The sequence below is a fragment of the Callithrix jacchus genome, chromosome 11, assembly GCF_049354715.1.
Source record: "Callithrix jacchus isolate 240 chromosome 11, calJac240_pri, whole genome shotgun sequence".
Lineage (NCBI taxonomy): Eukaryota > Metazoa > Chordata > Mammalia > Primates > Cebidae > Callithrix > Callithrix jacchus.
In genome coordinates, this window is record NC_133512.1 from 78158109 (window position 1) to 78185552 (window position 27444).

The window sequence follows — 27444 nt, forward strand, 5'->3', positions numbered from 1 at the left end:
CAGCATTAAAGAATAAAACAAGTGAAGAAATGGCTTGATATTTAATTGCTGAAATCTATACTAAATTCTGGGGTTAAAAGTCTAAGGCCTGAACTGCAATCCAGGGACTCATGGACAAATAAACTGGCAGGTCTTCTCTTGTGTGGCTTCTCCTGTTTTCTCTTATGTTGGAACTTCATTCAGCAACTATAAAATGGGAATGATAACTGCATCCATCTCATAGGGATAGTGTGGACTAAATAAGAAAATGTAAAGTCTTAGCACATACTTGTAAATGCTCACTGTTTCACTCCTCTAGGTAAGAATAGCATCTATGATATGTATATTGTGCCTGGCACATAAGAGGCACCTGGCATATATCTGGTGAATGAGTGAATGGAAGAATGAGTATTGGTGGACATAAACTGTTTTTTTAGCATGTCTTCAGATTGTAGAAAAATTAAACATTTCAACCTTTTCTTTCTCTCACTCCCATCTGACTCCTACTGACTCATGGAAAAGTAATTCTGATTACAAACCACTCTTTAGCTCTGATTACCCCCTCCCTTGACAGAACAGCTTTTTAGTAACTGAATCTGCTTGTAGATACAAAGTCTACAGAGTTTCTCACAAACAAGCTTTATCAAGTAAGTACAAATAATTGATCACTCACCGATTTTAATATAGTGGTCAAAATTAGCCTTGGCCCCCCATAATTGGAAGCTAATTATGACACATACTTGGCAAGTAAGTGGCCCCTCTCCTGGCATGAGTTTGGCAGCTGACTGTGGTCCTTGTTCCCAAATCTCCATGTCTTTCTCCAGTTTACAGAGCCTTGTATCCACAGTGAGATAGATGCAAGTGGCTCCATAGATACTGCTTGTGTAATTGCATGCAAGGAAGGAAGGAAGGAAAGAAGAAAATGCAAGGAAGGAGAAGGAAGAGGAAGGGAAGGGACGTGAAGGAAAGCGAAGAGAAGGGAGGGAAGGAGGATATCAGCTTCTCCACTTAGTCAGGAGAGGGGAAAGAGCACCACAGTACTGGTAATCTAGGGTGGGAATAGAAAGAGCATAGAAAAGGGAGCCAGACATATAAAGCTTGTCTTTTAGCACCTCCTACACATCATATTGCCTCAGGCTGCCCAGCTATAATCTAAATATAAATGATCAATTTGCCAGGTGGAGCCAATGCTTTCTAATTAAGTTTTCTAATTTTTGTTTCTGTTTTCTGTATCTGTCTCCCTTAATTCAGAATTCTTGCACTAGGCAGTACTTGTGCTCACAGTCTTCCCTGTTGCTTCCTCTGATTGCTTTGCTTTTAGTTCCCTGTCTCCTTTTCTTCTTTGTTTCAGACCTTTTAATCTTCACCTCGGCTCTGCCCCAGCTGTCTCAACAGAGAATTCATGGTCATCTAATCAAACCAGAGAATAGTCCCCACCCCCTCAGCCTCTTTCCTATTTACGGATCATAGGAGAGCTATTTTTGCCAGTGAAGGTAAAGTTTCTGAAGCTTCCTTTTACCCCTGCTATTGCCCCGATGCACCGTAGCCACTGTTTCAGGCTGCCTTGGGGCAAAGCTCTGAGCCTGCCTCGGTGGAACTATCGGAGGAAGCAGGAGACACAATCCCACCTCTCAATGTGCCAAGGTGGCATTTTGCATTTGCAATAGGATGAGTAAATTTATCTGAGACTTTAATGCGACCATGTGCTACAAGTACGAAGTGTTATCAGAATTGCTATTACAGCTGCACCTTCAATAATGCAGAAGAATCAGCTATGTGCCATAAAAATATGTTTCCCAAGAATATGACAGTGATCTCTGTTGTTGGGAAAGTGGTGGGTAGTCCATGTTTCCTGCCATGGCAAATAATTAGAAGGTTGGCCTCCTGAGTGGACACTGAAACTGCAGCTGTGTAATATCTCTGAACAAAATCCGTGTCAAACTGGCTTTACTTTCATAGGATCAGTCTCCATATTTTCTTTAGCTTCTCTGCCATAGCATATGTAGATGCCATTTTTGTTCAGCTTTGTAGTTTGAGCAAATGATTCTCATTTTTCTCAAAGGTATTGAGCAGAAGGGTGAGGCAGGGAAGTATGAAGTGTGCCTGTGAACAGGCTGTCTCATACACACATCCAGTGAGCTGGAACTAGGGAGAAGGATGAATTCTTTTCATGGGAGGTGTGTGTTTTCCAGGTTGCTGGCATCATCTCTGCTGGGATTGTGATGATCGCCATTGTTGCCCTGGGGAAGCTTCTGGAACCCTTGCAGAAGGTATAATAACCCTGCTTCTCTGCATACCGATTGCATAATTTCCCTTCACTATTCTGCTACCAGAGAAATAACAGGAGATTTAAAAATCATCACATGGAAAACCATTCCCTGAATAACACAGCCTTCTCTGTCTCTCTTGGCAGTCGGTCTTGGCAGCTGTTGTAATTGCCAACCTGAAAGGGATGTTTATGCAGGTGTGTGACGTTCCTCGTCTGTGGAGGCAGAATAAGACTGATGCTGTAAGTTGCCTACCAGCTATTTTTATCTGAAATAAGATTTGGTTCTTATATGCTTCCTGCCATATCCCTATATTCCCCCATCCCCTAAGTCTTACTTGCACTTTGGGAACCCCAGAGGAGAAATTAGAATTGTGTGGATAAATCAAAGCCATGAAGTCTTCCATGTGAACTGCATTTTGTTCCTGTATCTGGGAAGGTCAGTTTCCAGCAAGAATCCCATATGAGGTTCATTCATACACCTTTGGCTTTCAAAACACAAAAAACAAAAACAAAAAAGTTTAAACACCCTAGTTTAGAAGGACAAACAACATACAAAACAATGCAAAAATAAAATACAAAATGTAAAAGCCCATGCTGACTTTAACTCTGACTAACATAACCTTCACAACTATTCTGAGAAACTAAAAATCAGAAGCTAAATTCTTCAGAGTTCCTCTCTAATTTAAACCATAAAAAGAATGAGACTTCCTACATATTGATATGGAAAATTTTCCAAGACAAATCGTTAAGTGAAAAAGAGACCAGAATAGAAATGCTGGGGAAAAGCACAGACACAGGCAGAAATAAAAGTGGATACACGGAGGGAGGGAGGTTGGGAATGGGTGGAGAAGGGGAGCGTTGTGAGCAAGAGTTTTTCCCTTTTTAATGATAAATCCCTTCTGAACCATGTAAATATATTAGCTGTTCAAAAATTTAGAAATAAATAAAATGGGACAGTTGGTCTTAATTGGGAAGTCCAGTTTCTACACCCACTTAAATATGAAATGAATGAAGTCACAGTATTTTTTAAAAGCTGTGATTTGGCCAGACACAGTGGCTCAGGCCTGTAATCCCAGCACTTTGGGAGGCAGGAGGATCACTTGAGCAAAGGAATTTGAGACCAGCCTGGGTAGCGCAGTGAGACCTTGTCTCTACTACAAATAAAAAATTAGCCAGGTGTGGTGGTATGTACCTGTGGGTAATCCCAGCAACTCGGGAGACTGAGGCAGGAAGATCACTTGAGCCCAGAAGATGGAGGCTGCAGTCAGCTATGATGGTGCCACTGCACTCCAGCCTGGGCAACTGAGAATATGACCCTGTCTCAAAAGAAAAAAAAAAAGCTGTAATTTGTTTGTGGATAATTGATCTTATTTGTACAGGTAGTTATCACATTATGGTACCTGATACATTACTGTAATTCTTTTCATTTCTATTTTCTCTCTAGGTTATCTGGGTGTTTACATGTATAGTGTCCATCATTCTGGGGCTGGATCTTGGTTTACTAGCTGGCCTTATATTTGGACTATTGACTGTGGTCCTGAGAGTTCAGTTGTGAGTAATGTAAAACTGAGATTTCCTATAAACAGAACAACACACCCTGATCTTTCTTATGCCATTTTGATTAATATAGTGAAATCACTCTCTTTCATTATAGTTACTGTATATTGAGTGCTTCTATGAATTAAGCATGCAGTGTTTTACAGACATACTTAATCTTCAAAAAAAGCCTATGAATAAGTTTTATTAGTCTCATTCTACAGGTGAGAAAAGAGAAATTCAGAAAGGGTAAGAAGCATCTCTAAGATCCCATAGCTAGTACAACATGGCAGAGCTAAGATTTGAACCTGTGCACCTAGTCATGTGCTCCACTGCTGTGCTCTCCTTTCAGTCATGGTAAGACTAAAAGGTACATAGTTTAGCCAAAGGCTGAGGTTATTTTGTAGTTTCTTCTTTAAATGAGATGAAGAATGTGAGGCGCTGGGCCCCATGCTTGGAACAAGACAGCTGCTATATATTATAGTTCATTTTCTTTTTTTAATGCTAGTAACCAAAAGTTACATAACCCAGAAAGGAGGACTTTAAAATAGCTGATGACAACCAAAATTCATTCAAATCTGTCATATAACCAATAAGGCATATAACACAATTATGTGAAGGAAACAATTAGCTCATATGCAGAGTGAAGGCAGCAAAGACATGATTTAAATAATAGAAAACAGCCTGTGAGGGAAGGTGAGTGGCCTGAAGGTGGTTTTTGGTTGCTTTTGTTTTGACCCTAGAGAGGCATTAGTTAAGTGCCCTCCTGAGCCTGGAAGGGAACAGTCTCTCCCTCCTCAAAGTGTCCATCATCTTTCCAGACTTCTGGCCCCTGCTCTGCCTGTGCTTGGGCCATGGAGGAAGAAGACACCTGGAAAAGCATCAAGATGCACGTCGCCAGCTTAGCATCAGCTCACCTCTCCTGTTCCACCGGCTGGTTCTTCTTGTCCTCCTTCCCTACCTTGGCTTATTGGTGCCTGCCCAAAAGCCTTGTGTTTTCTACCTCAGCACCCTAAAAATGATTGGCCAAGGGCCTGAGAAAGTTTGCAAGCTCCCAAAGTACCCAATTTGCTGCTAGGAAACATCTCCGAAAGCCCCCTTGAAGATGCTGTCTCCTATGTTGTAAATGCCTCCGTGTCTATTTTTTCTTGTGTGGGTGTAGTTGGGAAAGAAGGGTTTTACAGAGACAGATTAGCTTATGAACTTTTAAGTGAAAAATCAGCACAGCCCTGCAAGCCAGGGAAAAACTAGTGGCACATTTTAGCTGCTAGTTTGATTTCTTGTCTTTTAGCCAACGAAAAGCAGTATCCTCCACAGTACTTAATTTCCAGAAATTATCATGCCGATCCGGAGAGCACAATGCTGAAAGTACACTAAACAGATACTCTTTCTTCAGGAATTGTATTTAGCATGTCTCTAGTCACACAGGAAGAATCACAGAATTTATCTGATTGCATCAGGAACAGGAAATCACAGTCTGGTTGACAGGAAAGACTTATTTCTGGTCCTCCCAGTCTCCTATTTCTATAAAAAGGGACAAAGTCACAAAGAAGAGCCAGGCACTGGAAGACCCAGGGGTTAAGACAGAGGCTGTGCTGCCCTTTACCTCCAGGCCTTTTTAAATTTCTCTTAACCCCCGTTTACTTAACAATACAAATCAGCATAATGCTGATGACCTTTCAGGGTTATGGCAGGGCTTAAATAAGACTTCACAAGCGTGAAAGCTCTTTGCTTATCCTATAATGTGTGGTGCACGTGCAAGTATGATGCTCATTATTTCTCTCAGCCATCAGAAGAGAGGCACAGTTTCTCCCTTGCCCTGCCGATTCCACACAAACACCAGCTGTTCATTTCAGAGTTAGCTACAGGAAAATGTCATCTGCAATAAAGACAGAGTCCAAAACACCAGAATGATGCGCTCTTTAGTAGCTGTTGTTTTTAACTTTTTATTCCAAAATGTGGCTGTTCCAAAAAATCTTGACCTTGATTTTTTTTTCTTCTAGTCCTTCTTGGAATGGCCTTGGAAGCATCCCTAGCACAGATATCTACAAAAGTACCAAGAATTACAAAAACGTAAGTGCCTTTGTGAGACATTGCTGGACTTGGGTTTACTAGCCTAAAGTTTCAGCAGCCCCATGTCAGGTACAAGGTAGCCAAGGGGAGAAGTGCCTGTTGGGAAAGTCTGTTAGCCCACAGGGAGTGTCACAAAAACTTTTGATCCAAAGTGCCTTCTGACATCCATGGTTTAAGATGAATTTTGTCCACGCTAGCTGAATGTCTTTTTTTTAAGTGGAGTCTTATTCTGTCAGCCAGGCTGGAGTGCAGTGGCACGATCTCAGCTCACTGCAACCTCCGCCTCCTGGGTTCAAGTGACTTTCTTGCCTCAGCCTCCTGAGTAGCTGGGATTACAGGCAGGTGCCACCAGGCCTGGCTAACTTTTGTATTTTTAGTAGAGATGGGGTTTCACCATCTTGCACAAGCTGGTCTCAAACTCCTGAGCCCAAGTGATTTGCCCATATTGGCCTCCCAAAGTGTTGGGATTACAGGCGTGAGCCACTGCCCCTGGCCAGCTGAATGTCATTTTGATATAAAACCATTGTAAGAGGAGTTTAAAAATAATAGGCAATTAGGTTATTTCTAGATGTTCAACCAAAATTTTATTTATCTGCTATATAATTCTTATCTTCCGTAAGATTTTTTTTTACTGAGTTCTAACAAGAAATGATCAAGTTCTCTATGACTAAGACCTTACTACTTGACACTTTGCTTTATCCTTGGAATTAGGAGAAATAATATATGACACAGGAAATGAAAAACAAAAAAATTAAACATCCCATTGATGGGCTTGTGTCACCTGCAAATAAAATTGCTTAGTGATAACCAGGGGAAACAAAGATAAAAAAGCAGAGAAAGTAAATGAAGGAAATAAAAAGATAGCAATAATAATAATAATGTGAACCCTAGGAAGTTGTAGTCTAATTTTACCGTAACATTAAAAAACTGTTGGACACTGAACCTGGGATTTCAGTAGCTGCTACTGAATTTACTTCTGGGATCTTTCTGTTATGTCGAGCCAAGTGCCATTGAGAGATAAAATGATGTAGAGATTTCTTTGGCTTTGGGGCAGGGAACTCTAAGCTGAGTTAGGGAATTCTGACTTCTAGGCTCCATCTTTGCGAGACTTTGCCCAAGTCATTCAGCCTTTCTGGACCTCAGTTTTCTCATCTGAAGGAGCTAGACTAAAACTGCTATTTCCTGAAGACTAGAAAAGGCTATGATTCTATGATTCATGGGTTCTATTTTGGATGTGGCCATGGTATATCAGGGTGAGAACAGCAGATGATATCATAGGCCTCAGTTCTGCAAATCCCCTTGGTTTTGCTGTTTTTCTTTGCTACTTTTAAAGAATGTTAGCAAAATCAGGGGAGTTAGTGGAATGAACTTCAGGCAAATCATGGCACTGTTCTAAGCCTCAGTTTCTTCATCTGAAAATCAGAGAATTGAATAAATTGCTTTCTAAGGCCCTTTCTAACTTTGACCTGTGAGACTATAGAGGTCGAAGAGTTTTTGTAACCTATTACCTCCCAGCTGGGATGAAGCCCCTATTCAAGAAAACTTGAAGAGGCTGGGCACAGTAGCTCATGCCTTGTAATCCCAGCACTTTGGAGGCTGAGGAAGGTGAATCACTTGAGGTCAGAAGTTCAAGACTAGCCTGGACAGTGTGGTGTAACTATCTCTACTAAAAATGCAAAAATTAGCCAGGCACGGTGGCAGCACCTGTAATCTCAGCTACTTGGGAGGCTAAGGCAGGAGAATCACTTGAACCCAGGAGCTGGAGGTTGCAGTAAGCCAGGATTGTGGCACTGTGTCCAGCCTGGGCAACAAAACAAAACTCCATAAAAAAAAAAAAGAAAGGAAGGAAGGAAGGAGAGAAAGAAAGAAAGAAAGAAAAAGGAAGGAAGGAAAGAAAGAAACGAAACTAAAAGAAAAGAAAAGAAGGTAGGTTGGGTGCTGCAACCCAGCTCCTCTGAGCAACTGTGACCTGGCTTCCAGCTAAATAACTAGAAATGTAATTAAATACCCGAGGCCGGAAATTATTTAACCCCAGACAATTTCTTTTAATGCCAGATTGAAGAACCTCAAGGAGTGAAGATTCTTAGATTTTCTAGTCCTATTTTCTATGGCAATGTCGATGGTTTTAAAAAATGTATCAAGTCCACAGTAAGTATTTTATCCCTAGAAATTTGTTTTCTAACCTCTTTTGAGACTTCATTCATTCTACAGGTATTTATTGGGCTCCAACCAGGAATAGGCCCTAGACCTTCTTCCCTTTGTGTAGGGCAATGAGAATAAAATATAACATCCTTGCCTTCAAATAATTTACAGTCTATTTGGGGATTTAAAAAACACATACGTTAAAATCCAGGTAGCAATAACTATGCCAGACAAAACATTAGAGATGTTTCTAGGCAGAATTTAGTAAGTTCCAAGTAAGGAGTATAGACAGTTGAGAGTTTATAGAAGGAAGAGATCCAGGTTAGTTGGACTAACAGGCTTTGTGTGGCAGTTAGCGGAAGGAAAGAAATCATGTCAAGTGCTTGAAAACTGTGTGAGCTGAGAGACAGTGGAAATATGTATTGGAGGTAGGGTTGCCCAGTTGCAGCAAAGAGTAAAAAACACTAATGAAATAAATACGTAGAAAATTCTGGTACTGAATGTCATGCTATGCTTTTAACTTGGTGTTTGCCTCTAAATCAGTGTTTTTCTAAGTGAGTTTCTAAGTTTTCTAAATGTTTTTCTAAGTGAGTTCCAGGGCAAACTGATTCAGAGGAATGTTCACAGAATATATAACAAAAGGGCTCTGTGACACCAAGTGAATTTGGAAAACACAGACTTAAAACGAAAGAGGTTTTTTGTTTTTTCTGTTTTGTCTTTTACTGTCTTCCCTGAGCTTCTGGGTAGGAGTAGGGTAGCCTGGTAGTAGAGGGAGATCTCCTCCACTGGACCTTATCCTTTCTTTTTTGGCAGGCTATCTCCAGGAATTATACCCTTTGAGAAATAGCCTTTCCAGATAACAGTTGCCATTAATAAGCTTTAGATGCCAGGCATTTTAAGTAACTTGACATTTATTTCCAAAGGTTGGATTTGATGCCATTAGAGTATATAATAAGAGGCTGAAAGCACTGAGGAAAATACAGAAACTCATAAAAAATGGACAATTAAGAGCAACAAAGGTGAGACAACATCTTTCTTTTCCCCCCTTAAATTCTTTTCTTTCCCTGATGAGAGCAGGTCTAAAATTAAATGTATCCCCTTTAGTACCCGGATGTGTATGAACAAATGATATGTATGTATCAAAGAAAAACTGAGCTATTCTTGTAGGCAAGAGGAATGGAAGGGAATGAATAAAATCAGCAACCCTGCCTAGAAACACGGGGTGTGATTTTTTTCCCCACCATGGACAATATCTGCGTTATTTTTATACTTTATTTTTACTTAAAGGACCAAAGTGTGTGCAAATTCAATGCCAGAAAACTACTCATCGTAGAAGGCAGTAAGTCCATGAAGTTTTGGAGCTATTAACTTGTACTCAGACTCTCTGGCCAATGGCAAAGTTCCATAATCTTCCAGAAATCAAAAGTTTCCTGGCTCCTCTGTTGTCCCACTTTTCTTCCTAGACAATGTCAGTTTGGGCTGAGGTGAAACTTATCCTTAAGAATTCATCTCCTTGACGTTTTGCTTACCAAGGAACAGTGTGTAGGACTTTCAAATAATTCGATATGAATGGCTGAAAGACAGTTCGAATCTTTGACAATGAAGTTAACAGTGTTTTCTTTGTTTAGAATGGCATTGTAAGTGATGCTGGTTCAACAAATAATGCTTTTGAGCCTGATGAAGATATTGAAGATCTGGAGGAACTTGATATCCCAACCAAGGAAATAGAGATTCGAGTAGATTGGAACTCCGAGCTTCCAGTCAAAGTGAACGTTCCCAAAGTGCCAATCCATAGCCTCGTGCTTGATTGTGGAGCTATATCTTTCCTGGACATTGTTGGAGTGAAGTCACTGCGGGTGGTAAGGTTCTGGTTTTCTGAATTATATATTTGGAGCTTTGGCTACAGTAAAATGATATGGGTTGTCCAGCTTTGCAATAGGGCAAATGCATGCGCTTTGTAATTTTTCTAGGTGAATGCCTTTGTAAAAAAAAAAAAAAAAAGTGTAATATTTTAAAGCATAGGCTCTGGAGCCAGACTACCTAGGGTAATCTGGCTACCCCACTAGCTTCATCACTTACTAGGAGTATGACCCTGGGCAAGTTGCTTAATCTGTCTATATCTTGGTTTCTTCAACTGTAATATGGAGGTAGTGGTGGTATCTACCTTCATAGGTCGTTACAAGGATTAAATAAACTAATAGATATAAGGTGTTTAGAAGAGTAGCTGGTTCAGGCCAGGCACGGCGACTCATTCCCGTAATCTCAGCACTTTGGGAGGCTGAGGCAGGTGGAGCATGAGGTCAGGAGTTCAAGACCAGCTTGGCTGATATGGTGAAACCCCGTCTCTACTAAATATACAAAATTAGCTGGGCGTGGTGGTGCATGCCTATAGTCGCAGCTGATTGGGAGGCAGAAGAATCGTGTGAACCTGGGAGGCAGAGGTTACAGTAAGCTGAGATAGCACCACTGCACTCCAGCCTGGGTAACAGAGCAAGACTCTCTCAATCAATCAATCAATCAATCAATAGAAGAGGAGTATCTGGTTTATAGATACTCCTCAGCAAATTCACATTTATTATGTTTTATCTTTCTGAGCACACAGAATATAAAAAGAAGAAAGAAAATGGGCAAAAGTTTCTTAAGTATTACATTTCTATTTGTTATGTTAACAGCAACAGGATAAGGAATACCAGGTACATGGTAGGACTGGAAAAGCCAGGCATTATTAAGAGGTTAGAGTAGGAAGCAGGTCAGGCATCTGGAAGGTCAAAACAAGAGTTGAGAAGTATGCAGGCTAGAAACGTTAGTGATATCAGAAACCAGTTCTGCAAGCTGAAGTTCATTAATTCTTTTAACAAACAGATGTGAAATGCCTAATAAGTGCTAAGCACTCTGCCAGGCACAAGAGATTAGTGATAAGTGAACACAGTTTCTACCTACATGGGACTTAGCAGTCTGGAGGAGAAGGCAAATATTAAGTCATCTTACAAATAAAAACTGTAAGAAATGCTCCAAAGAAGATGAATAGGACATCACCTGAAGCACCAAGTTTAGGTGAAATTTCAGGTAGGTATCAAGAGGGCCAGGCAGAAAAGTAAGCAGGTTCAAACCACCAACAATCAGATGTAATAAAATAAACCTGACTCCTAACTGAGGCTCAGCTTAGCTAGGGCTTCTTCACTACGTCTATAAGCACAGGAAATGATTCCAGGATGTGGGTACTAGGCAGGTAAGGTAGAGAAGTGATTATGCTTGGCAAAAGAGTATGAGAATATGCTGACAGGTTCTGTTCTGATTCTCTTAGCAGATTTTGTTATTGGCTCATTTGAAAATACTCTTGTTCTTTGTTGTACATTTCACTTTAAGCACTGGCTGAGATCCACTGTAGATTGTATTGGCCAGAGGGTTTACTGAATTACTTCCGGGGAGGGCCTTAACATATTTAATGCCAGAATATTTCCTAAACAACAAATATTTACTTTCAAATATTACAACGACAGTTATGAAAGCTAAAGAAGACTCCAAACTTTATGCTTGAACAGAGTTCTTGATTTGTTTTCCTCCACAATTTTCAAGTTCTCTTTTATTATTGACCATGTCTTGATTTTTTAAAATTAAAATTTTATTTTGACATAATTGTAAATTCACATGTAGTTGTAAGCAATATTATTTAGATCCTATGTACCCCTTACCCAGTTTCTCCCAGTGAGTAACATCTTGTAAAACTGTAGTATAAAATCACAGTCAGGACACTGATATTCAAAACAGAGGCCTTGACTTTTAGGTCAGTTGTAATATTTTGAATCAGATGAGCATAGTCACACCTGTATCTCTTCTCCAATCAGTAGGGGCTATTTTTTTTTTTTTTGAGATGGAGTTTTGCTTTTGGCACCCAGGATGGAGTGCAATAGCGTGATCTCTGTTCACTTCAACCTTCGCCTCCCAGTTTCAAGCAATTCTCCTGCCTCAGCCTCCCAAGTAGCTGGGACTACAGACATGCACCACACACCCGGTTAATTTTGTATTTTTAGTAGAGATGAGGTTTCTCCATGTTGGTCAGGCTGATCTCAAATTCCTGACTGCAAGTAATCTGCCTGCCTTGGGCTCCCACGTACTGGGATCACAGGCATGAGCCACCACATCCAGCCTAACAGGGGCTATATTAAGAAGCCTCTTGAACACTCTTCTTTCTGCAAATGTTCATTTAGCACTTCCATGCTATCAAATCCTGTGCTATTGAGTGCTGGATGTTGCCATCTCTTGAGCTATAATCCTATTTGTACCATTACTGTAGGTTGAAAACCTCCATGGTTTTGTAATAATAACCTTTCCTTAAAGTCCTGATTAACCATGAAAGTAATTATGTTTCTCCCGAGCAAGTAACTGAATGCTACTGAATTACCGGTAGATAAGTTATTCATTGTTACAAACTCTCCTTTTTTATTTTTAGATTGTCAAAGAATTCCAAAGAATTGATGTGAATGTGTACTTTGCATCACTTCAAGGTAAATACATATATCTATATATCTACCTGTAAGACTTTCCCCTAACCTCTTCCCCCTACCTGGAACTGTGGGCACATTATGTCTGAAGGCCTTTATTTTTTCTTTTAAAGATCTCCATTGTCATTATTTGCAATTCTAGAATCTGGCAGTGCTTCATTCCATAAAATAGAATAAGTGTTTTAATGATTGAACTAAGTGGAAGAGGTCAGTTTTATAGACAGAAAAGGCTAAAGGAAGCAAAAGCAAACAACAAGGAGTATATTAGTCCTTTCAAAGTTACTTTTCTTGTACGTAAGGGACAGTGAGACAGAACAATAGGAAAATAATGGATTAGTTAACATGAGGTCATGTTAGGATACTTTTTTATATAAGGATTATTGCAGAGGACGCCTCCTTATTATGCCAACTGGAAATTTAAACTGGCCTGTTTTGGGAAACTTGCTGTTACCCCTCTTTCCTGATTTCTTCAAAGATCAGATAACAACTTAGAGTAGGTTTGATGACTTGAAACTTTAGCATGAATGACTCCATTTTGATTTTTAGTCTTGCTGGTTGGGGTCTAGTGCAGGAGCTTAGTCTAAAACAATGGCCTTTTATTTTTATTTTACTATGTGCCTGTGCTTTGCATGACCCCAGATGGGCACAGCTGCTTGGTCCCCAAGCCACTGAAGGTTGCTTTACTTCTTTGTTCCAGCTGCTAGGAGCCACAAAGCTCTGGGTGGGCAAAGCTCAAGGGGAGTAAAAAATGGCCTTTCCCATTTTTAATAGATGATTTCACCCCGTTTGATCAGGCTCTCGCCTAGGTGAGGGTGAGCAAAATGTAGGAGATCGGCTACTCTGTTACCATCATTTTGGGTTTCTGGTCTCAGGAAGTCATTTATAGTTATGGTACCCTCCTCATTATCATGCATTTCTCTGAGTTTTTATTGTATCAGAGAGAGACCATTTGATGCCTGACAGATGGCTATAATGGTAACATTTAAAACTTTGCGAGGGTATAATGTACAGGAAGACTGCTATTAGGACCATCAGGAAGAGAACACCAAGGGTCTATAGCATGCTCCTTAGCCAGGGTTCCCATGAACCAAACCAAATAAAATTGAATAGCCAGACAAGGAGTCTACCTGCTTTAACCAACAAGTCTTTATATTACCTGATGTATTTTTATATGTGCAACAAGAAATGTCACCAACAGCACAGATTCTTCCTTGTTAAGTTAGCAGGTAACCTAGCATTCCACGACTGGTTTAAATTAAAGCAGAAAGTGTAAGTTACTCAAGAAGCTACTGGCTGTGAAATTTTAACTACAGCAGTATCCTGCCAAGTGAAAGAGGCACAAGTAAGGGAGAATTAAAAGGAGTAAGAATCTTATGACAGGGAGTCTTGTTCTGACAGTCTTGGAGCCGCTACTGCATGAAGTTGGCAACTTCTTGTTTTGGTTTGCAGTTTTATTGTCTCTACTTATGGCATCCAGCGTTCTGATGAACCCTCTGTGTGGCCCACACTTTAAGCATGACATTCATCTCTTGAAATGTGTGCTGAGTTGTTCAGCTTCAGCTTTTAGAGCTTCAGGAACTGAGTACTACTTGGTCTTCATTGGAATGTTGTAGCCAGATAGTAGTGAAAGCTAAAAGAATTAAGAATCCAGTTCATTCTATAGGTAGATAGTAAAAAACTCATAAACATTGAACAGGGCTACAATCTAAGAACAGTTGTACTATGCTTTTCTTTTGAACCATATTTTTTTCTGTAGTCACCTCTATTTCTGTCAAAGACAATCATGGTTAGACCAATTTGTTTACAAAATAAGTTTAGTCTCAAACTTGGCCTGATTGATTATTTACACAGTATAGCAAGAATAACTACATGGGTGACTCCTTTTAAATTTGCTTTGCCAAGCCAGGTGAGGTGATGCATGCCTGTATTCCCAGCTACTTGGGAGGACAAGGTGGGAGGATGGCTTGAGCCCGGGAATTCAAGGCTACAGTGCACTATGACTGTGCGTGTGCATAGCCACTGCACTATAGCCTGGGCAGCACAGTGAGACCATGTCTCTAAAAAATAATTGCTTTGCTAGAAATTTTGACAAGGAATCTCAGATTGGACTTTTTAAAACTTCTTGATGCTGTGAAGTCAAACCAGGGCAGACATTAGACTTTGCCTGATGTATTTAATATCTTGAAGTTACTGGGCCTCCCAGTAAGGGACAACTTTTTATCTATTCACTATAATGTCAGGAGTCCTTAAAGCCAGGAATTCTGTGTACATTTTCAAATATGATATTCTAGTCAAAGCCTTGATAACATAACCAATGTTTTCCAATTTTATTCTATTAAAAATAATAGATTCTTATTGAACTTTTATGTAAATAATCATATTGCCATAAAAACAAGAATACTCATGAAGAGTTTCCAAATTCTGCAAGGATCACGTAGAGAGGAAAAGCAAATGTTTCAATTTTTGTTTATGAAAGTTTGCTTAACCAGGGTGGGTGTGCTTGCTCACATCTGTAATCCCAGCATTTTGGGAGGCCAAGGCAGGCAGATTGTGTTGAGCTCAGAGTTTGAGACCAGCCTGGCAACTTGGCGGAACCCACTAGAAAAAATACAAAAAACTAACTGGGCGTGGAGGCTGAAGCTAGAAAATCACCTGAGCCAGGGAAGTGGAGGTTGCAGTGAGCCCAGATGGCGCCACTGCACTCCAACCTGGGTGACAGAGACCCTGTCTCAAAAAAAAAAAAAGAAAGAAAGAAAGAAAAAGTATGCTTAACCAAATGGCTGTAAACTACAGATAGCTTTAAAAAACTTTTTTTCTGTAAATCTGGAAAACAAACGTTAAAAGAACCAGCAAAGTTTCAAATAAAAAAGCCATAAAACCCATAATTCTTCTTCATCAGTACATGTAATTAATTCTTGCTCTGATTGATCTCGGCTGGCAGTTTAATTCCATCCAATGGTATAAATTCAAAGTTATTAGAAACCTGTATTTGTCAGAGTTCTTTTCATTCTTCCCATATAACTCTTTGAAGTCACAGCACTTTAGAATTACAATGGCTTACACAGAGCTTTCAGAAAAAGTATCAGAACAAAACAACTAACTGTGGACATCAGGACTTACAGTAGTTATACTTAAAGATCTGATGAGAGTTACCCAATTTACCAGGATATTTGGTTATTTCTGTGGCACACAACAACTTAAGATAACCAAAATTACGATTGGTAGCATTTATACCAAGATATATCACATTTCTAGGAATGTTACATAATTTTGGAACATAATAATAATGTATCTATATATAAATACAGCTCAAAGAATGTTAAACACCATTTCTGCTTCCCATATGATTTAACATATCAGATAGGGCCAGTTGGGTTAACATCTCTCTTTCACAGATTCTTTGAGAAATTCCAGGGTCCTCTGGAACATCCCACAGTTAGTTCAAGGTCAAAAAGACTTAATTTTGATTTTTGAGAAGTTCATCAAATACCAAAGGTTTAAAACATTTGATCAAAATAGGATCACAGGTCAAAAAACAGGATCAAAGTGACAAAAGAGTTCAAAGGCACAAAGCACAACAAGAGTTACCTTGATGAAACATGAAATCTCTGTTTTCTAGGCCAGTTGCCTAGAAGATAAAGAAAAACCTCTCACAATTTTCTATTAAGAGAAAACCAATTCTCTGAAAAAACTCTATTATTCAACTCAAGGGCCCAAATTTTAGCCTTGCATCAGTTTAATATTTTCGCTTTAATACTAATGCTCAATTTTTAGAAAAACTTAACAAATAATTCCCTTCTAATTTTAGCCAACTTGATCCATAATTTTTTCATGATATTCATCTTCTACAAACTTTCTACAATTTGCTTAAATCTTCATTTTGTCCGATGTTTCCTTTTTTAAAATTGGCATTATACCTTAGGACAAAGATTTACTTTTTTTCCTCATCATTTGACCATATAAAGTTCTCTCCTATATAAAAGAAAAAATTACTCTCTTTTCAATTTTCTTTTTTCTTCATACTTGTAAATTTTTCCTACATCTTTCCTACCTACTTGTTTCTTTCTGCCTTGTTTTGATTTTCTTCCTAAGTCCATATTTAGAAACAGCCTTTACATAACCTCCAATTGCCAAGCTAGAGTTAAGATTTAAATAAATAAATAGGCTGGGCATGGTGGTTCACATCTGTAATCCCAGCACTTTGGGAGGCAAAGGTCAGAGGATCACTCGAGGCCAGGAGTTGGAGACCAAACTGAGCAACATGGCGAGATCCTGTATTTATTATTATTATTTTTTTTTAAATGAAGAAGTGTAATAACTCTGAGAACATTTTTGAATCCAGAAAGTTATTACTTCCAATTTGTGCCACAGAGCTAGTAATGTTTGGAAATGTGTGTCTTGACAGTGGTAGGAGGGATATTGACAGTGAGGGGATATTGTTATGAGGATCCTGAGCAGAGCTGATGACTTAGATTCCTTAGAACAAGAGGATTCTCAAGAGTGTGAGTCTCTGTGTCTGTCTCCATATGAATCTATGTGTGTAGGAAAATGCTAATGCTTAGGCTAAGTTCTCTAGCAGCAGAGCCCAAGATTCTTGTACGAGTGATTTATTGAGAGTACACTTGAGGAAATTTACGAACCAGTGAGAAGAGCAGGATGAGGAACGGGGGAAGAAGCCGGTCAAAGACATGGTTTTTGAAGTCCGGCGTAGATCTCCGATTTTACAGGGAGCACCACCACGGGAGGAGTACCACCACCTTGAAGCAAGAGGACCTGCCTTTCCCCCCCCATATCAGTCAGTCAGTGGCTGCAGGCCAGCCATGTGTCGGAATGGAAACTCCCAGTTCTCTTTATTTATTTGAGACAGGAACTTGTACTGTCACCCAGTCTGGAGTGCAGTGGCACAACTGTGGCTCACTGCAACCTTGAACTCCTGGGGCTCAAGTGAACCTCCAACCTGTCTCCTGAGTACCTGAGACTACAGGTGCACACAACTACACCTGGATAATCTTTGTAGTTTTTTGTAGAGATGGGGTTTCACCATATTGCCCAGACTGGTCTTGAACTCCTGGGTTCAAGGTGATCTGTCCTCCTCAGCCTCTCAAAGTGCTGGAATTATAGGCTCAGTCCTCTTTAGATGACACAGCCCCCATTGGGCAAGGGAAAGTCTCCAGACAAGGGCCCAGCTGTGAAACATTAGCAGCCAGGCCCACAGTAGCAGGAGGATGGATACACGGCTTGGCCAAAGGGACATGATTGTGCACCAAGGTTGACTACGACCAGTTATGGGATAACCATTCTATATGCTACTGGAAAAAAAAAAAAACTCAGTCAATTCAGAGCTGGGTCATATTTTGGATATGAGAAAAAAAAAATAAAAGGAGGAGCTATAAAAACTCACTATAACGGGGGGGAGCGGTGGCTCAAGCCTGTAATCCCAGCACTTTGGGAGGCCGAGGTGGGTGGATCACAAGGTCAAGAGATCGAGACCATCCTGGTCAACATGGTGAAACCCTGTCTCTACTAAAAATGCAAAAAATTAGCTGGGCATGGTGGCGCGTGCCTGTAATCCCAGCTACTCAGGAGGCTGAGGCAGGAGAATTGCTTGAACCCAGGAGGTGCAGGTTGCGGTGAGCCGAGATCGCGCCATTGCACTCCAGCCTGGGTAACAAGAGCGAAACTCTGTCTCAAAAAAAAAACTTACTATAGGTTAATGCTTAAACATTTATTTTCTTAGCTGGGCACGGGGGGGTATGCCTGTAGTCCTAGCTACTTGGGAGGGTGAGGTGGGGGGATCTCTTGAGCTTGGGAGGTGGAGGCTGCAGTGAGCAATGATTGTGCCACTGCACTCCAGCCTAGGCAATAGAGTGAGACTCTGTCTCAAAAACAAGCAAAAAATTTCTTTTCCTAGAAATTAATGAACATTGTGCCTTTCTTTTCAAGATCATGTGATAGAAAAGCTGGAGCAATGCGGGTTCTTTGATGACAACATTAGAAAGGACACATTCTTTTTGACGGTCCACGATGCTATACTCTATCTACAGAACCAGGTGAAATCTCAAGGGGGTCAAGATTCCATTTTAGAAGCGGTAAATATTTAACTTTTCTACAGATATATCTTTCCTAAACTATCACAAATTCACAAATTCTTTTTTTTTTCTTTTTTAATTTTTTATTGGATTTTAGGTTTTGGGGTACATGAGCAGAGCATGCAAGACAGTTGCGTAGGAACACACATGGCAGTGTGCTTTTCTTTCCTTCTCCCCTTCACCCACATTTGGCGTTTCTCCCCAGGCTATCCCTCCCCACCCCCCCCTCCCACTGGCCCTCCCCTTTTCCCCCCAATAGACCCCAGTGTTTAGTACTCCCCTTTCTGTGTCCATGTGTTCTCATTTTTCATCACCCGCCTATCACAAATTCTATAAATGGCAGACATTACACAAATCTAGTGTAGCTGTTGGATTTTAAGCTAGCTACATAACGTCTTGGAGCCTCAGTTTCTTTCATCAGTAAAAATGGAAGTAAAAACATTAACCTTGCTAGGTAGATACGAAGACTAAATAAGATAGTTTATAGGAAATAACCTGTTGGTACCCAGTACTTAATAGTTCTACAATGTGTAGGTTTATTAATAAAAGTGGGCATTAGTTATAATGCCTTTTTAGAATACTGAATCTTGGATCTTCTGTGATCTGTGATTTGTGTACATAAATTGCCACTTAAATTCCCAGCAATCTGGAAAACCTTGCATTATAAATGTCTTTAAATAGGATCCATCAGGCCATAAGTCATCTTTGAAAAAGAAATTTAAAATCAAGCCACGAATAAGCCTGGAATTAATTTTTCTATACAAAATAGAATAGGCCCTGATGGGAGGCCTCATGGCTCAACAGTAGTGTGTCTGACTCCAGAATAGGCCTTGACTTCCTATGGGTGTTACTTTGTTAATTTTCCTGTCAAATACCTGGAAGAGGTGAGCCTTCTGGTCTGGTTCACTGGGCTTGGCCTAATGGTGCGTCTGGTGGTACAAGAACCTCGTTTCTCACAGTGAATTTAGGAAACTGAAGCAAAGACCTCTGAAGATATAATAACAATAATGATTCCAGTGACATCATGGATATTTTAAATTGCTTCCTATTTTTCTAAAAATAGAATAAGTAGATCCTTATTGTAGACTGGCAGTTGACTGAAGAAAAACTAACTTAGGAAACGATATTATATTATTTTTTTAGCCTCTGGTAGTGGAGAGATTGTTCGATTTAATGTTCCTTGGCAAAATACTAGTCCTAACTACCAAGCTGTGGCTCTTTAATACTAAAAAGGAAAAAAAAAAGTAAAGCTACAAATCTAAAGAAAAAAACTGCTTATTGTTGAAAATTCATAAACCTTTTTTATCCAACTTAAAATTCTCTAACCCATAGGTGACAAGAAAGCAGGATCATATGAAGTATCTTTAAGAGACCCACATTAAAAGTAAAATGGAACCAAGATATCAAGTTCTTTCTCAACATGAAAACAGTTACTTTGTTTATACCCATTCTTATCTAAGACCTTAGGCCCTGAATGTCATAAAACCACTAACCAAAAGTGCACCTACTAGGTTAGAGTTGATCTTGTTTGCAATCAGGGAGGCATTGTGAGTAGCTGGGATGGATTTTTTTTTTTTTTTTTTACCCTGAACAAACAGACTGAGCATTACAGAATGCTTGTATTATATACTCACTGGTTTGCTCAAGTTGGTTGGACATTCCTGGTGGCCTGGTGATCAAGAGGCTTATATTTCTGTGTTTTCTCAGGGTCTAGTACAAAGCTCTACACTTGGTAGGCAGGTGAATGATGATAAACCTCACCTGTGGCACTTTCCTTCAAGAAGAGCCCCTCTGTATCACAGATACTGTGGTTGCAATGGCACAACCCTCTTCCTGTCCCTTTATTTAACCATCACAGGACCATCTCAGGACACGCCCAACTTGTAGTTAGACTTAGCCTCTACCTCTCCCATGATGTCCTACCATTTGCACAGAGACTTAACCCTCTAATTCATTCTTATACTAGCAAAGAGAATAGGACTATTTGTAAGTTGAAAAGTAACTAAGTAGTATTTCAAAATGTCATTGTAGCCTGGATATGTATTTGGAGTTGCTTTGAAACTATCCTTTTCCATGCAAAACACAAAGCCAAAATTGTTGGTTTCCTCTGTGTAAAAGATTAAATTACATACTACCTCTAAAAGGTAGAACTTTTCTGAATAACCAATTTGGTCTGTCGACATTGGTTTCCATCTCCAGTATAATTAATTTCCATCCAATTCAATTTGGGACTGTTTATTGTCATCAGTCACAAGCTCTTCACTGTGCATTCACTGCACACTCAACGCTGTACTAAGTGCTCTTAGACATTGAGACATGCACTATTGACTGCTGAATCATTTAGGCAGAGGGGGTGACTTGTTAAGAGGCATACATGTAAGAGGCTGGGGAAGACAGCTGAAAAGGACTTTAAACAATGGAGAACTATACAAGTTCACCTTTGAATGTGTAAAAAAAAACATATATGGAAAGTTTTAGTTTGGAAATACAAAAGAACAAGACAGCTGAAGAGGATGCTGAAGGGTATAAAACATAGATGAGAAGGCCGGGCGCAGTGGCTCAAGCCTGTAATCCCAGCACTTTGGGAGGCCGAGGCGGGTGGATCACGAGGTCAAGAGATCGAGACCATCCTGGTCAACATGGTGAAACCCCGTCTCTACTAAAAATACAAAAAATTAGCTGGGCATGGTGGTGCATAATCCCAGCTACTCAGGAAGCTGAGGCAGGAGAATTGCTTGAACCCAGGAGGCGGAGGTTGCGGTGAGCCGAGACCGTGCCATTGCACTCCAGCCTGGGTAACAAGAGCAAAACTCTGTCTCAAAAAAAAAAAAAAACACAAAAAACAAAAACAGATGAGAAGCACCAGGAAAGCTTCAAATCATTTTCAGTGGAGCATAAGGTGGGTTGATGCTATTCTGTTTCCACCTTGTGTTCTCTTTTTCAAGATCACTTTTATTCAAGACTGTAAAGATCCCCTTGAATTAATAGAAGCAGAGCTGACTGAAGAAGAACTTGATGTCCAGGATGAGGTATGATCATTTTCTTCTGAAGAAAATAATTTTGATTACATTTTGAATATTTAGCATAATACAAATAGTGACTATATCTGATTAAGAACTGTCAGGGAAAATAATTCCCCCAAATGCAAACAAGGTGGCTTCGTAGAAGGGAAAAATAGAAAACAAGAGTTCTCCCTTGAAGACGTTAAGTACTCGGGGACCTTTTGTCCCAGGCATTTGGGGATGATTAGTGACTGGCAAGAGCCCGCATGCTGCTCCTGATTTTTGATACCTACACCTCCGCATACTGCTCTTCCAGAGACATACGGCCATCCGGTAGGGAAAAGACGAATAGAGGAAATTTCTGAGGCAGGAACTTCATAAGCCTCAGGAATAGTACGTGAGAAACAGAAATCCCTATGACCTTCCTTCATGTGACTGATAACAGCTTTAAAAACACACTCACTCCCCTACCCTAGACTGATTCAGTGTATTTCAGATGCTCTTGTGGCATCAGCCTGTTCCTAGGAAACTTGCCTGAACTTGTAGCATCTGAGTCAATTTTGCAGCTTCACCACTGGGTAAGAGGTGAACACTGAAGGAAGATCCTAAAATTGTAAAAAGTTCAAAGATTTCTTAGAAGCAAGCAGTCTAACATTCTAGTCCATGCACAAATCCTTTCTACACCATCCTTGGTGAATGTTTCTTCAGCTTTTATATGAACATTTCCAGACATTGGTCACCAGTGGCTTCTCAAGGGAGTTTGTTACCTGATTGGAAATCTCTAAATGTTAGTTGTGATTACAAAACTGAATTTGGCCCTTCTGTAGTAACCACCTAGTGAACTGAGATCTGCTTTCCTTAGCAACGCAAACCTTCCCACTGGACAGCCCTTCAAATATTTGAGAATAGTTCTCATGTCTCCAGCAGACTGTCTTCCAGTTGAGACTCCCCTAATTCCTTCTATTCCTCACAAACATGCAGCCAGTACTCCTCTGATCATGACAGGGACACAAAACCCTAAATGTGGTCAGGGCAGCATGGAGATTATTCAACGGTGACCTACCTTGATCTCATCAAGATATTCCTATTACTGCAACTTAAAAATGTGTTTCCGCCAGCCAGGCACAGTGGCTCACGCCTGTAATCCCAGCACTTTGGGAGGCTGAGGTGGGTGGATAACGAGGTCAAGAGATTGAGACCATCCTGGTCAACATGGTGAAACCCCGTCTCTACTAAAAATACAAAAAATTAGCTGGGCATGGTGGCGCATGCCTGTAATCCCAGCTACTCGGGAGGCTGAGGAAGGAGAATTGCTTGAACCCAGGAGGCGGAGGTTGCAGTGAGCCGAGATCGCGTCATTGCACTCCAGCCTGGGTAACAAGAGCGAAACTCCGTCTCAAAAAAAAAAATGTGTTTCCTTTCATAATGGCGACATCAGAAGTTTGGCTTTTACTGAGTAGGGGCCAACTAAAGACTCAGGCATTTTCATGCAATCTATGGCCTAGAAGAGTTCCCTACTTCTATTTGTTTAATTGGGTTCTGACACTAATGGAGAACTGCACCTATTTCTGCTAGATTGCATCTTGTTTCTTGTTTACTGACATAGTTTTGTATTATTATTGCTCTTTTTTTGAGACTGAGTCTTACTCTGTCACCCGGACTGGAGTGCAGTGGCAAATCTCAGCTCACTGCAACCTCTGCCTCCTGGGTTCAAGAGATTCTCACCCGTGCCTCAGCTTCCCAAGTAGCTGGGATTACAGGCGCTCACCACCATGCCCAGGTAAATTTTTTTTGGTATTTTTAGTAGAGATGGGGTTTTGCCATGTTGGCCAGGCTGGTCTCAAACTCCTGACCTCAAGTAATCCACCCGCCCCTGCCTCCCATAGTGCTGGGATTACAAGTGTGAGCCACCACACTGGCCAGTTTTTGTGTTGAGTCTATCATTCAGGATATTGTCTATCCTCCTAACCCCAACTTAGTGTCATAATCAAATCTGATCAGCCTGCCTTCTCTGCCTTTCTCTAGGTCTTGAAAAAATGTTGCATAGAAAAACATTCAACCCCCAGTAGTGAAACCAGGCAGTAAGGATGACAGGCAGAGATTTTTGTGGAGGAAATACAATGCTTGAGTGAAACACAGTACCGGCATCTTGGCCCACCAGCTTAGTGAGCACAGGAAAGTCATTATTGACCTGAGAAGTCCTTTTAGCGCTAAGACTCTCTGGATAGGGCAGCCTTAGTTTAAATAAAAACTCATAGGTCAAAATTAGAACTTGAGACTGCTATATTATGGTATATTTATTGATTGCCACAGAAAAGAATCATTCAGGGAGGGTTTCTGTAAATACTGAAACAATATAGAACAGTGGTCCCAAGGGCATAGACTTTAGAACCAGATAGACCTGGTGCTAGTCCTAATTCTGCTTCTTACTTGTTATGCAGCCCAGGGCAAATTACTTACCCTGTCTTCATTTTAGCATCTTTATGTAAAGTAGTAGTAATACCACAGAGTTGTGAAAATTAAAGGATGCATGTAAAGTAACAAGAGCAGCGCCTTGTTCATAGTAAGTGCTTAACAAATAGTAATCATTGCTCTTAAGTAAATCCAATTAAAATATGATGAATACAGGCCAGGTGCAGTGGTGCAAGCCTGTAATCCCAGCACTTTGGGAGGCCAAGGGGGTGGATCGCTTGAGGTCAGGAGTTTGAGACTGACCTGACCAACATGGTAAAACCCATCTGTACTAAAAATACACACACAAAAAAAAATTAGCTGGGCATGGTGGCAGGTACTTGTAATCCCAGCTACTGAGGAGAATGAGGCAGGAGAACTGCTTGAACCAGAGAAGTGGAGGTTGCAATGAGCCGAGATCATGCCAGAGCACTCCTGCCTGGGCAACAGTGAGTGAGATTCCATCTCAAATTTTAAAAAAAATTAAGTTTTTACCCTATTTCTACTGTGATGACGTATACCGAAGATGAGTAACAGTAAGCAACCAACGCCATAAAAACATTTGTAAAAAAGACAATGCAGACATAAGGAGAATTCGGTCGTATCAACACTTTGTTTTCCCCTTGCTTCCACAGGCTATGCGTACACTTGCAACCTGAAAGCAGTCTCAGGAGGTCTCTATGAGCAAGGACTGCAAGACAAAATGTACCCACTAATGTCCTTCTGTGCAAACATTTTCTGCATTGACTATTTCTTTAGACTTGAAACACTCATTCTTTTTTCTATTACATTTTTATAAATCTTTCATTTGTTTTAACCCCTTAGCCATTGAAAGAGAAGCACTAAGACTGTTTCTAAGCTCTATTTGTAAAATAAACACCTTACCCCTAACATCCACAAAATGGTGAGAATTACCCAGATGATTTGGCAGTGTTCAGGATAAGCTGGTTTTATAATATGCTGCTGATCAGCATCACAGTATTGCTAATAATGTTCACGTGGGTACTGGCATATCTCTGTTCAGTTAGAGTGAGTGCTGATCCAATAGCCTCTGTGGTCAGGTGAGTCAGGAATGATTAACCATAAAGAAAAATCCGTTTTTGACTGACTTGGATATCCATGAGTTGCACTGATCACCATGCAAGTTCACATTTAGTAAACGCTGAAATAAAATTATTAATGTATTTATCAATAAAAGTCTTTGAAAATTACTTGGAATAGTAAGTCAGAGTTTTAAAAATGCAAATTTACTTGGTACCTAATAATGAAGTGTTATTACATATAACCAGAATTGAGGATCTCTTTGATCCTGGAAATGGTTTACTTAAAAGCTACAGAACCAGGCCAATACATTTTAGAAACATTGATACAAATGAATGAAATAATAAAGAAATGTTCATGGTTTACAAAAATCATTTTTTTGATATGATAATAATCATGGATCACAACTGAGATAAAAAATGACAGATTATTTTGTTTAAAATGCAGTTTTAGTTATCTTAGTCTATAGAAATGACCATTGCATGGAGGCATTTAATGGTATGGTCTATTTAATATCTGACATAAAAACAGTGCTATTTTGAATAAAAAGTTTTTTGATGTGCTTATATAACCATGGTGATTAAAATAAACTTATATTTTTTTCTCCAAAATTTTAGCAGTAGGTAAAGTAAGTAATCTTTAAACTCTGACCACTTTAAAAAAAAATTAATAATTGAACTGCCTATAGTAGTCTATGTTTAAAGTGAATTTTTAAAGACAAAGAATTCTAAATGAACTCAATATAAAAACATTCATTTGTAATGTACATACTGAAAATATATAGCATGTAGTATTTTTTTTAAAAATCCATATTTTAAGTCTGATTTTTTTATCTTTTATTTTTATTTATTTTTTTTCTGAGTGGCAACAAATTTTCTAGGTATTATATATAGCACAGGGTTTGGTTTTGGGGACTTCTCCCATATATTTCACACTGTAGTGAATGAAGTTGTATTTTATTTCTAAAGAAAAATAATACCCAGGTCCCCAATTGAGAATGTCTTGCTTGACTGACATCATCCTTTGGTCCCAGGACCCCTGCATTTACCAAAATTCCTACACACTCAAGTCCTGTAGTCACCCCTGCCCAAAGGTAGCATGCCTTCTCTGTTTTCCTTCTGAAATACAACCAGAAACAACGTGTTTATTTCAGGAAGAATATGATTAATGATCATAAAAATTGGTTGATACTGAGTTCTGGTTGTAAATCTGGTTACAGCATAACTAGGATTATAATGTTGTCTCATTTTCATAGCACTACCTGCTTAAAATGGCAACAAATCATCTCTCTAAAGAGTGAATGTAATAGTCTTGCAGAAAATGAATGAATACCTTTGTTCAATAAAGGAAATATGCACTGCTCACTTTTTTGAAGGAAATACCAAAGTTATGTTTTACAACAGAGTTAGAGTTTGTAAATTCTGGGCTAATTTGTGATGATATAAGACCACAGTGTGACTTGTTTTCCAAGCATTTTGTAGGAATACTGTCTCTTCTATGTATTTTGTGAACAGTAAGCATACTTTTAGCTTTGTATTGTCAATGGCAATTTCACTTGAAATTAAAGCTGTCTTTCATCATATTTTTAACCTAAAGGATAACATTGAAGTATCGTATATGAATTTTAATAAATTAAAAAATCAAATCATGTACATTTGAAAATATTTGCACACATTTGAAAATAAACATAAAGTTGTCTTTTAAACTACCCAGATGTGTCCTTTCTGAACAAAACTGTTAAATGTAATAGGGAATGTGCCAGGAGCAGTGGCGCTTGCACTTGTAGTCTTAGCTACTTGGAAGGCTGAGGCGGAAGAATCCCCTGAGCCCAGGAGTTTAGAGGCTCAGCCTGGGCAACACAGCAAGACCCTGTCTCTAAAAATAAATAAATAAATAAAAAGACTTCATTCTAAGTTTGTCATTGCTCTTATCAGTAATCACTATAAAATATTCTTTATAGCTCCAATTCCGTTTGTCTCTAATTTCTTTTTGTAGATTTATCAGTGCAATAAATAATATTACTTACAAATATCACAGTTAAACTTTGTCATTCTTATCCAAATATTTCCAGTTTATTTTGTGCAATGGTTTTTTTTTATTGTTTTAAGCAAACTTTTCATTCTGGCACAGCATACATTAAAAAAAAGGATACAAATCACAGTGTACTGCTTGAAGAAATTTCACAAAATAGGCTGGGCGCGGTGGCTCACACTTATAATCCCAGCACTTTGGGAGGCCGAGGTGGGTGGATCACGAGGTCAAGAGATCGAGACGATTCTGGTCAACAGGTGAAACCCCGTCTCTACTAAAAAATACAAAAATTAGCTGGGCATGGTGGCACGTGCCTGTAGTCCCAGCTA

General features: G+C 39.6%; 1 protein-coding gene across 4 annotated transcripts in view; it reads left to right on the forward strand.

Annotated features, from left to right (window-relative positions):
* The window catches only part of SLC26A4 (solute carrier family 26 member 4), a 62304-nt gene extending 35512 nt beyond the window's left edge, over positions 1 to 26792 (forward strand). For 3 of the 4 annotated variants that reach the window (XM_035254101.3, XM_002751739.6, XM_035254100.3), the window contains exons 11-21: positions 2172 to 2249; positions 2393 to 2488; positions 3693 to 3799; positions 5788 to 5857; positions 7913 to 8005; positions 8923 to 9018; positions 9628 to 9858; positions 12450 to 12504; positions 18445 to 18590; positions 21536 to 21619; positions 24679 to 26792. In XM_035254101.3, the coding sequence (XP_035109992.1) occupies positions 2172 to 2249; positions 2393 to 2488; positions 3693 to 3799; positions 5788 to 5857; positions 7913 to 8005; positions 8923 to 9018; positions 9628 to 9858; positions 12450 to 12504; positions 18445 to 18590; positions 21536 to 21619; positions 24679 to 24702 (1080 nt within the window). In that variant the 3' untranslated portion in view covers positions 24703 to 26792. The remainder of the gene's footprint in view (positions 1 to 2171; positions 2250 to 2392; positions 2489 to 3692; positions 3800 to 5787; positions 5858 to 7912; positions 8006 to 8922; positions 9019 to 9627; positions 9859 to 12449; positions 12505 to 18444; positions 18591 to 21535; positions 21620 to 24678) is intronic. The other variant, XM_078343150.1, reaches the window with a different exon arrangement.
* The last annotated feature ends 652 nt before the right edge of the window (positions 26793 to 27444 follow it).